The sequence below is a fragment of the Furipterus horrens genome, unplaced genomic scaffold, assembly GCF_987537825.1.
Source record: "Furipterus horrens unplaced genomic scaffold, mFurHor1.1.pri manual_scaffold_1, whole genome shotgun sequence".
Lineage (NCBI taxonomy): Eukaryota > Metazoa > Chordata > Mammalia > Chiroptera > Furipteridae > Furipterus > Furipterus horrens.
Genome location: NW_028327171.1, coordinates 18,302,868 through 18,313,903, shown reverse-complemented (window position 1 = coordinate 18,313,903; position 11,036 = coordinate 18,302,868). Strand labels below are relative to the sequence as shown.

Genomic DNA, 11,036 nt, shown 5'->3' with positions numbered 1-11,036 from the left:
GAGTGGTCACGTTGTTGTGGAGGTAAGCACAGCACACTAACATTTTGGCAAGGAGAGAAACTATGGGTTAGTGTGAAAAATGACTAGGGGTTATCCGTGATCATGTGTCCATCACTGAGGGTCTGGCTGGTAGAGAAACTGGAGCCCCTCTGTCTTATCTCCTGGTTTCTTCAATGCCCGAGGCTCTTTCTTCTCAAGAGAGAGTTGGAACTATCTGGTCTTCACGTGTCCCTGTGATCCTTTAACCAAATAAAAAGTTCTTGTTTCTGAAGAATGATTATGTGTGTTGTCTAAATCTCTCAAGTGAACAAAACACAGATATGTTTGTATCAATACATGAAGATGAAAAGAAATGACTGTTTAAGGGCACTCAGAATAAAAGTTGTGGTTATAGAGCGTGTTAAACCTCATCTTTTTCCTGTCAGTCCTTTTCAGTTAGATGATAAAGAGTTTTCCTTTAGGCAATTCACAACTGGAGTTGGTTGGCACAACTAAAAGGCAAAATAGAAATTAGTGGGCATGGGCCCCTCTTCAGCTGCTTAGAGATGGACGGAATGGGCAGCTGCGTTCTAAGCTTAGATCTGCCCACATTTAGCACCCCTCTTTTCTTGGCTACCCATCTTTCTGGGCAGAACGGGAGACCAGCTGCTGGAATCTACCTCTTCCCACCAAGCTCCCACCATGTGTGGCTCCCTTTTGTCAGCAGGTGATGGAAGGAGACGAGGCTTTCCCCATGTATCCGCCTCCCATGACTACAACAGCTGCAGCAGGAGAGGCAAAGCTATGGCGAAGGGCCTCGCTTTTGCCTTTTGTCTTGATCTAGGCCTGGATAACTCTACTGGTATTAATTACTAAATTTATGAGTTACAAGGAGTGGGACAATGAACTTCCCCGTGATTACAAGATGATTGTGAGACCGTCCTGCTTCCTAAGATTTTAGCTGACCTTTGAAAAATGAAAAGGGCTGCATGGTGTGTGTATCTGTTGTGGGTGTTTGTATTTTCACAGCCTAGTTTCTCATATGTGGTTTTGAAATGCAGGTGAATTCTTGAATAATATTCAGGTGGTAAAATAAAAAAACACACCCTGTCCCTGCTGTTTCATCCTTCCTAATTGTACAGATTTAAAATAGAATACTTCAGAGACTCCTTATACTTGTCCTAAGAATAATTTCCACACTTGCTTACTAGGAATTTGTAGCCCTTAATCATCTGTCCACACTTTCTTTATATGTTTTTTTCTCCTCTTCTCGGACAGGTACCCAGAGAGAAAATCTTTCATGACAACAGATGATTATCTATTGTGCCTTTGCTGGTCTTCCACATACATGCTGGCCCCCCATGCCTCATCAGTTCATAAATAATGATCATTCCTTTTACAGGTAGCCCATAAGGTCGATCTATGCTTATTGAGTCCGTCTTTCAACTCCTTCCTTCAAACCTTACTCTCTCTTCTGTTGCTTTGGACTGTATAGACTCATGCAAGAATGTGTGTGTATGTGTTCGTATCAAGTAGGTATGGATTTTGTCTTCCCAAACGAGTCAATATATTTTGTGTGGTATGCTAAATTGAAGTTTACACTTACTCTGGAAATGATCCAAGAGATTAAAGCAGTGAAACAAATTAATTTATTCCACATTTTTCCCTGCTAATGGGCTATTCAGCTGCGTTTAAATAAGTTGTGCATATGTCAGATACAAACATCCACTCTTAAACATATAAATTGAAAAAGAAATTTTAATTGTTGCATTTCTTAAATATGTATAAGCGTTTTTTGAAATTTAAAAAAAATTCTAGCTTGAAATAGACAGCATGAAGAACCCAGGATATAAAAGATCCAATAAAAGAACTACAATATCAGTACATTTACCTTTTATTTTGATACAAAGGCAATATATAGGCTTGTGCTGGTTTGCTGTTTAGTTAGTGTGTTTGAGGAATGTGCAATCAATTTAATGCAGGTTTGTGGCATAAGCTTACAACACATATTTTTTATGAGTAGGAGAACCATTAAGGATATGTTCAAGATAAGCTGGAAATGCATTTGGATAGAAAAGCAGGAAGTACATTGAGCTTCTGATAATAGCAATTTAAGCTAGAACTAGATAATTTTTCAACAGTGCATTTCAAACAATAACATACTTTGTGAAAAACAGTTTATTTCACTTCTTTTTCTAATTTTGCTTGATCTGTTTTAAGTGGATAACATATGATTTAAAATAGCATTCTTTTCAATAGGGCAATACGATAAAAATAACAATTAAGAACAAAGGAAATTATAGTGTGGAAGAATAACTATTCACAATAAAACCAAACTGTATTATTTTAAAGTTACTTAGTATTGTAAAGATTAATTTAGTTTTGTTGGTTTGTTTCTCTCCCCTTAGCATTTCAGTGGCTTAGGTAAGAATAAAAGCGTTTAGAAACTTTTATTTTTATTTTTATTTTTATTTTTTTACATAACTCTGAATTTCCATGCTCCTTAGAGTGGGCTGGGAAAACTGCCTGAGTTTCGTGTTTGGTTCAGGGAACAGTCTAATGGACAAAACTCTGTATCCACTCTGTGAACCGTGGGCCCCGGGCATACACCCCTGGGCGATTAGGCAGTGCACACTGGTATCCGAATGATGTCACACCAGCCAGAAACCACCTGTTGTTTTCCTGGCACATTAACGGTCCTCCTGAATCCCCCTAAACAGTAAAATTCAAAAGAAAATTGTTAAGTGTGTGGTCGATAGATATAAATATATAAAATTGATTTTAACAAATTCATTCAGAAATAAAAATGAAAGATTTGACTTATTTGCAAGTCACCTTTTTACATATGTTCTCACTATCAATGTAGGTAAAGAATGGAAATCGTTTACTACCCAGTAAGAACCCAGAGAAACTAAGACCACTTAAAAATCATTCATGTATTATGTTTTTATAATGCACATTTATATAGCAAGAGTTTTAAAAAATTTAATTGTGGCATTTTAATGGGTACTAAAAAATTCTCTAAGTCACAACTCTGAGAATCATCCCAACCAAAATGTTTATTAAAAGCTTATTTTTTAATTTAAGGAGGTATGTTCTAAGGATTTTGAAGGGATTTGTGGAAAAGACAATCATTCTGTATCATGTGCATTAAAAAACTAATAACTCACACATAAAGTTGATTTTTGTTCTCTTGGGTAGCACTAACTTTTTGGTATTAGACAAACACAATGAGATTTGGGAAAAAAATAACAATGTTTCAATTTAAAGAGGTAAATATATGATATAATTTCCAGTGATAGGTACACGTTTTCATCTGAGATTTCAATTGATGAAATTTTAAATTTTCATAAAGAGTAATTATAGCAGGTCCTAGTAGAGTTAATTACATAGATTTTATTTGCACATAATTATTTCTGTGTAATCCAAATGACCATAATGCAAACATATAGTACTGTTATTTAATGACAAAATTGACAAGTATTTTTTCATGTTAATAGGGTAAGGTATTTAAATTAATCTGCCTTTTTATATATTTATGAAGGAATTTAAAGCCTTGTGTATTTTCCTTGAAATCATTGGTATGATAGATTATTTCAAACCAGGCTTGATGTTAGAAATATCCTGAGAGACATTTTGCCTGATTCTTTACTATCATAGAGACCTGTATTTAAGGGAAAATCTTCGGTCTACAAAAGCATCTTCTCTCTATTGGGTACAGAGGATCATAAATTGCAACGGTAAACATAGTTACTTCTATTCTATGTGTAATAAATGTATTCAAGCTGTTTGAAGGCAGGGACTGCACTTTTTATTTCTTCATCCTAAGGCCTTAGTCCATAATACAGGTTCAGAAATATTTATGGAACACTGTCAATCCAAGATAAGAATAAATACAGACACAAAGTTATATGTGACTTAGAAATTATTAAAAATAAACCTCAAGTGTTTTGATATAGTTTTTTAAAGAGTCATTTGGTTTTCATCATGTTTTCTCTGATAATTTAATTTTCTAAACAAACAGAAGAAGCCAGATACTGATTACATGAACAAGGATTTTAACTGACCCAGTTCATACTGGGTCGGCTGCAGTTCAAAGGATCCACAAGCAGGCTTGGTGCCCAAGAGCTGGGTGGTCTGTCTGGTTGAGAAACCTCTATCAAATTCTACTGCTTCCCATCTTCTAATTATATCATTTCAATTCAGTTATATATCTTCTCCTGGTCTTAATTTTCTGATGTATTTAACGAAGATAGTTCATTCTCCCACTATCTCAGAGATGTTGTAAGTACTTAAAAGATATAATTGGCTCTCCAGAACATAAAGTGTTACAATTTATGTTTCTACTGAGGTTCTATATTTGTAAAGAACAAATCACTACCTCCATTGACTATGTCAGTGTAAACATTGATGACCATTTTTACTTAGAGTAGTTGTTCTCAAACTTTAATGTACATTAGAATCATCTGATGCCATACAAAAAACACATTGCTGGGCTCCACTTTTGGAGTTTGATTTATCAGCAGGTGTGTGGCAGGGTCTGAGAATCTGCACTTATAACACCTGTTCAGGCAGTGCTGCTCTGCTGGACTGGAGGCCACAGTTAGAAAACCACTGTTAAAGAATAGAGCTCTGAATGGTTAGCAGAACAGGTTTTATCTTGTGTCATACTCTTAGCTTTATGTAGACAGGACATTCTACAGCCACTCGTGGAGCCTTCAAATCCAGACAACTGCCTCTACAAGGCAAGCCTTTGGTAAGCCAAAGGATACTCAAGAATGTGTCAATGACTAGTAAGGCAAAACCTTTGATACTATTGGGGAAAAATAATGCTTCAAAGAACTTAGTCAAGTGATGTGTCAATAATAACATAGTCATAATTTTAAATAATGTCTTTCTATTTAATCAGTTATTCTCCTGAACAAAGAAAATCATGTGACTCTCTAGACTATTGAGTACTCAGTCATGATAACATTATATTATACAAGGTACTGATGTGTATGGGAGCTTTTACTTGATAATGGATAACATGCTTAGACTCTAGACATCGGAACCAAAAATAGGATTTTAGAGATTTGGCATGAGTTACTGGCTTTATGTAACTCGAACATCAATAGCATCAGTCATCATATTATCTACCTAGTGCATGAGGTTTCTACCACACAACCCCTATTAACTGTATAATTGAAGTCGTATAGCTGATTTCCCTCCTGAGCAATAATTCTATAAATTTTCCTCTTAAGTGGCAATATATCTTTTAGCACACTCTCTATTTTAAAAGGAAAGCATAAGATCCAGGAATAAATTTTAACATGAATAAAGCTGTCTTATTCATCTTGAATTTGCAAATGTTCATCAAAGCAAAATAAGTGTAGAACTAAGCTGAAAGTTTAGTTTACATGACTTGAGACATTGATCTAACTGGGGGATACATATAAAGATTCATCTGCTCAAATGTTAAAAAGTCTTGTGTCAAGTCAAATAATTATGACATTTATATATTAATATATATAACAACTGTTCACACTTTAACATTTTACCAGCTTCCCACAGTATAAATTGTGACTTCTGCATTTGTAAGTTATTTGTTTGCTCAGTATTGCTATCAGGTTTAATCTAATCCTATAGTTGTTAATGTCTTAGTATTTTATTAATTTTTAAGTACAGAAAACATGCCAGAAAAATTTATTTACAAAGTGTCATAATAGAACAGCTAATATTTTTTGAGTCCTTACTTAATGGCCTACATGTGTTCTCTCATTTAAACCTCTCAATAAAACCTAAGTGACTTGCCCAAAGTCTTACCAATAAGGGTCAAATAAGAGTGGTTTGGGCATAGAATCCATGCTCTTCATGATTACTCCATGCTGCACCTGAAAATTAATTATAATTCTGAAATCTAGCAGAATTTACTTTTTATTTGTTGAGTGTGTATGGATTTCATGCAGCTGATAGATGGCTACATTATTTCTAGGTGGTAAGATATTTTGTCTTCTTTGAGGGTCGTTTGTGGATAAGATTGTTCTCTGAAGGTTACACAAATCCAAAGGTATTGATACTTCAAATATATTTCAGTACTGATGTGAATTGAATTTACATTATTACATCTCTAAAAGGAAATGTAAAAGATACTATGAAGATTCCAGTAGAGGAGCTCTAGAGCCATGTTCATGCAAGGCTAAGTTCTTCATTTACCTTCTTGCAAATAGCTTGCTGTAAACTGGCCCTAACCACTTTATCCACTGTGGCTTTCATCCAGAAATTATTTCAGGCAACTAAATGTCTAGACCATGCTGTAAATCAGGATTGAATATTAGAGGCCAGATTGGCCTTGAGACCTGTTTTTTGCTGTTTTTATTTTTTTTAAGGTCTGCAGAGGGTTATAAAGAATTGAAATTTGAAAATAAATGTTTTAGCCAGGTGTACACTCTTCAGCTCACCCCCAGGCCTACTGCTGCCTATTGTACCTGGCTGTCTCCCACATTCACATTTTATACCTAGTCCTTAGTGACATCTGATTTATAACCCTTGTTGGTAAAAGTAGTTTTGTTTCTAATGTTCAGGTTCACCCAGGAGTGCTATGTAAATAGTCCACAAATAAAAATCAAATGTCACAGTTTTGCAGAAGAAAAAAAAATGAAGTTAAGACTCTGATGATTCCTTTATTTCCCAATCATTGTTAAACAATAAAATCATTATGTAGCAATGCTTTCCGGAAATGTAGGATGAGCTGTTTGATATATTTACCTGACAAGAATCTATTCCTCCTTCTTCATAGCCTGCACACACCATATTTTCTGTAATGTTATATTCGGGCATCTGTTGTTGGCATTTCTCATTTGATAGAAGAGGAACATCAGCTTCTTGCAATATGTCTGCAGTAGGACCTGTTCAAAATGGATAATGCAGGCAGTCAGTCAGAAATGATCAACATGCATCAGTGAATGAGCCTCCATCAGTCTTATTTATTTCAACAGTTCATCCACATTATCTAGTCCTGTGTGTATATATAATGGACCTAAATGCTAAACCTTGTACTTCAAAGCACATAATAAAGCCCATCTGTGGGTTTTGCCAAATGAATGCAAAGCACTTCTTTGGTTCCCAAGGGCTAGCTGGAAGAGTGGATTGGACTAGACAGTCTTCAGGCATGTTTAGTAATTTTAAACAGTTACAGTATTGCTCATCAGGTGGGGTGGGGTGGGAAAGCCCACCACACAGAGAGTTTCATTCATGGAGATTAGCAACGGCTCAGAAATTCAGAACTGGTTTTTATTTGGCACCTGAAGAGGTGCGCCCTTATAATGGTATTCAGCTTCTTGTGATGCTGTGTGACTGAGCAGGTGCACACTGAACAGAAGATAAGGCTCAGATGAACTGTGCCCTGATTAAGGGCATTCAGCTTGTTATACACGTGCAAGTGAAGAGAAAGGAGGTATTTTGTAGCAGAGTGTAACTTCCATGCTTTTTACAAAATGACTCATCTACTCTGCAAGCAGGAACCTCTGTTTCCTGAAGTACTAACCCCAGGAGGAAAGTGAAACAAGCAGGTGTCTAGTGGCCCAGAAAAGGTCTGTGATAAGCACTTTCTAATAATTAGCAATTCTATTTGGCTTTTCAAGAGAGGCAGAAAGTTGAGGGTAGGTTAGTCCATCTGTAGTGTTGGTGCAAAAATGTATTGACCCCGATTCCTGCTAAAAAAAGACAAAAAAATACATGTGTGTGTGCATGCATGCAATTTAGGTGCAAAGCAACATATGTATAACTCAGTGATGTGTTAGTACATGTTTAATAACTAGTGGTCAAGAAAAAAAAACATAATGTGTATTGCCTGCTGGTTTGCCTGGTGTAGACACTCCAACCACAGCCAATTTCAAGGTACGAACATGACAATAAACATGAGGTCGGGAGATGTGTTCAAATGGCTATTTCCAGTAGGTGCCATTGACTCCAGCAGCACACCCCTGGACGATTTTCAAGTTTAACAATGAAGTTTAAGTTAACAACGTGAATTGGTGAAGTTAAGACGCAGAAGAAAACTCAGAATCCCACCGTCACCCATTCCATAAAGATTGAGGATGGGCTGGGAGACTGGTTTTATTATAAAAATCAAAGCCGATTTTGTTGTTTGCCAAGGAATAAAAATTGGTTGGGTGTATGATAAAACTCTTTGGTAAAGAAAAATTTGAGCAGAGTTTTTATATTTAACACTTATCTCTCAATATGCATTACCATGAGAATGATTGAACATATACATAATCACACACAAATAAAAGTCAGTAAATTTTTTTCGTTTACTCATTGCCTTAATTTATTCAACTAATAATACTTCATTTCTTCTTGGTAAACAATATGCTCATGGATTTTATGGAAAAACTACTTAATGTAATATACTCAAAAAGGGGTTACTACAGTTTTATGAAATGAAGTGGCTGGAAGCCATAAGGCAGAATTTAAAAATTTCTTCTAACTGCCATCATCCCGCAACTATTTAAACATGATCTGACTACTTATTTCTAAATGAAATTGACCTCAGATACAAATTTTTTCTTGTCTCCATATCACTCTTAGAGACTCTTCTTAAGTCAATTAAATACATATCTTTAGTAACAATAAGTATCAGCTTGGGAAAAAAACCCATTTCTTATGGAATAAAGAGTCTTAAATTTATTCATCATTGGATAATTTGTTTTGAAGAGTCTACATTGTGGTCATAAATGTCTTCTAGTTTAAAGTCTGATAGAGAAAGTATCTATCAAGGAATCATTTTTAGTCTTTAGATTTCAAATTTAATAAATCACGACATTTTCCAAGTAGAGTAAATAAAAGGATATACAGCCTTCACTTCAGTGCATTTTATGGACAGTAGACATCTGGCATTTTCAGCAACCTAATGATACTGCAGTGGAGAACTCTTGTCGGAATCATCAGGCAACGGTTTGACTTAGACTTGCTTTCTTTTACAAGATGTTAGAATACTTTGACTGTGAATGCTTTGCTTCTGTGACCTGCACCTCTCCACAAGATTTAAACAAATCTTAAATACAATTAGGATTTGTAAATGTCAGGGCTATGATCTATGGTCTGTTATGACTCCAGGGGCCAGGTTCTCCCCCCCAAGACTACAGTGTTTTTCTATTTTGCTTAACTGTTAACGAGTCATCAAAACTCTGTCCAAGGTGAAGTAACTCCTATGTTACATTTAGAGGGCCTGAAGTACTGGAATGTTTTTATAAAAATCATGTTTTCTTATTATTAGTATGCATCTTTTCTGTGTTTGGAACACATGCTATTAAATAATGCTAGGGAGTCAATGGTATATCAATTTATAGTATTCAATGTAAGATTTGTGCCAAATCTGAGTCTTTTTGTCAGTAGGCAGAATCAGCATTTGAAGCTAAAAGGGATTTCTTCCTCATTTTAGAAAATGTGACCTTGAGACCTTTTGATGATAAATATAGTTTTATTGTTTTGGGAAATGTAACAGATAATAATTTGGCTTTTGATAAGACTTTATCCATGAGATTTACAAAAGTAAAATTTTGAAACCTTTGGTTATATTCATTTTGATAGATGTATCTTTTCTCTTTATCAGTTTATAATATAAAAATTAGATTTTGAGTTTGGGGATGCTTTAAGTTCTTTATGATAAAGATTATAGTTTTATAATATACTCTATGAAATTAGGAAAGAATTTCTCAACTATAGAAATATATACTATATGGATATAAGTCCTTTTAAGAGATAGGGCATAAAATTGTTCTAGCATAAGAGTTGAATAAATGTTGAAAATAGTCACAGGATAGTGCAATAGTATACTTTTTTTCTAGTAAACATTTTCTTTTTTATGGGTCTATTAATTTACCTTGATGAACAACCCTTCCCCAGCCAGCAATAGAACAAATTCTTCCTGGAGGGAAAACTTGATTTTCTTCTGGTAAGCAAATAGGTTGTATATAATCTGAAAACAAAAGAGAACAAAAACTAGAAAAGATGCACATGCATTTCCAAGTTTTAAAAACCAGTAATTTAAAACATTTCATCTAAAACAATTTGTATGTTTGTTTTACATTAGCCTGGGCATTTTTTAGGCATCAGTCTTGGAGAAAAGAAGCATTTCAAAGCAGTACTTTTTTGACAATGGGTTAGGTACCACGGGTGGCCTTTTAAGATCCACTACATTGTCTCCTAATTACTCTTTCATAATGTAAACAACATTATAATTCTGGAGTTAATTATTCATATTGATTTTAAAATAATTACAGCACTCAATAGAAAGTAGTGCCAATTCTGTGAAAATCTTAGTGAGGCTGTTGTTCAGGGTCATTTAAGAGAAATTTGGGTAAATGTTATGAAGTTTAGAAAAATATTTTCCCCATGTATCTCACATTAAAAGAGCTTTCTAGTGATTATTTTACTGGGCACTTAAGAAAGCATTAGCACGAGTCACTGACTTCCAAAGTCCTTCTCTAACAATTTGCAAGCCATCTGACATTTATTAAAGCACCCACTATATGTAAATATCAGGACAGCCTCAAAAAATGAATAAGATTTGGTGGTCTAAAACAAATCACAGTAATTGTCTGCATTTGGTAAGTACTGAAATACACGTAGAGGCTGAATTCAACAAGATCAAAGAGTTAGTGGTACTTTCCCTAAATTGGGATTGGAAAGGTCTTCAGAGCAAAGGATAGAACTGAGTAGAGCCCTTTGGGATCAAGTTTACTCTTCAGGTGACTTCGTGCATAGCCATATGATCTAGGTATTCAGAGGTGGTCCTCCGTCTGCCACTTTAGTAATATTATTGAATATCCTTTAAATGTTTTATTCCATGGATAACAATTCTTACTCACTTTCTCTTACTGCATATGATTTTCTCTCAGTGTGTCCTCCACTAGCCTTTGTGGCAGATAGGCCCACCTCTCTTTTAAATGAGAAATAGAGGAGGCTTGCATTGTAACATGACCTATTTTTCTAGGCTGCTTCTTTGAGTTTATAGTGGGATCTGAGGCTCTTATTCTACCATTCAGCTTTCTAGAAAGTTGGATTTAAATACC

At 35.0% G+C, this 11,036-nt stretch overlaps 1 protein-coding gene across 1 annotated transcript in view; it reads right to left on the bottom strand.

The window, feature by feature from the left end:
• Positions 1-2,439: 2,439 nt before the first annotated feature.
• Positions 2,440-11,036, bottom strand: part of TMPRSS15 (transmembrane serine protease 15) — a 114,401-nt gene continuing 105,804 nt past the window's right edge. Inside the window, exons 24-26 of the mRNA XM_090270433.1 lie at positions 9,845-9,940; positions 6,727-6,866; positions 2,440-2,691 (exon numbers count right to left, since the gene is read on the bottom strand). Coding sequence (XP_090126559.1) covers positions 2,536-2,691; positions 6,727-6,866; positions 9,845-9,940 — 392 coding nt within the window. The 3' untranslated portion in view covers positions 2,440-2,535. The remainder of the gene's footprint in view (positions 2,692-6,726; positions 6,867-9,844; positions 9,941-11,036) is intronic.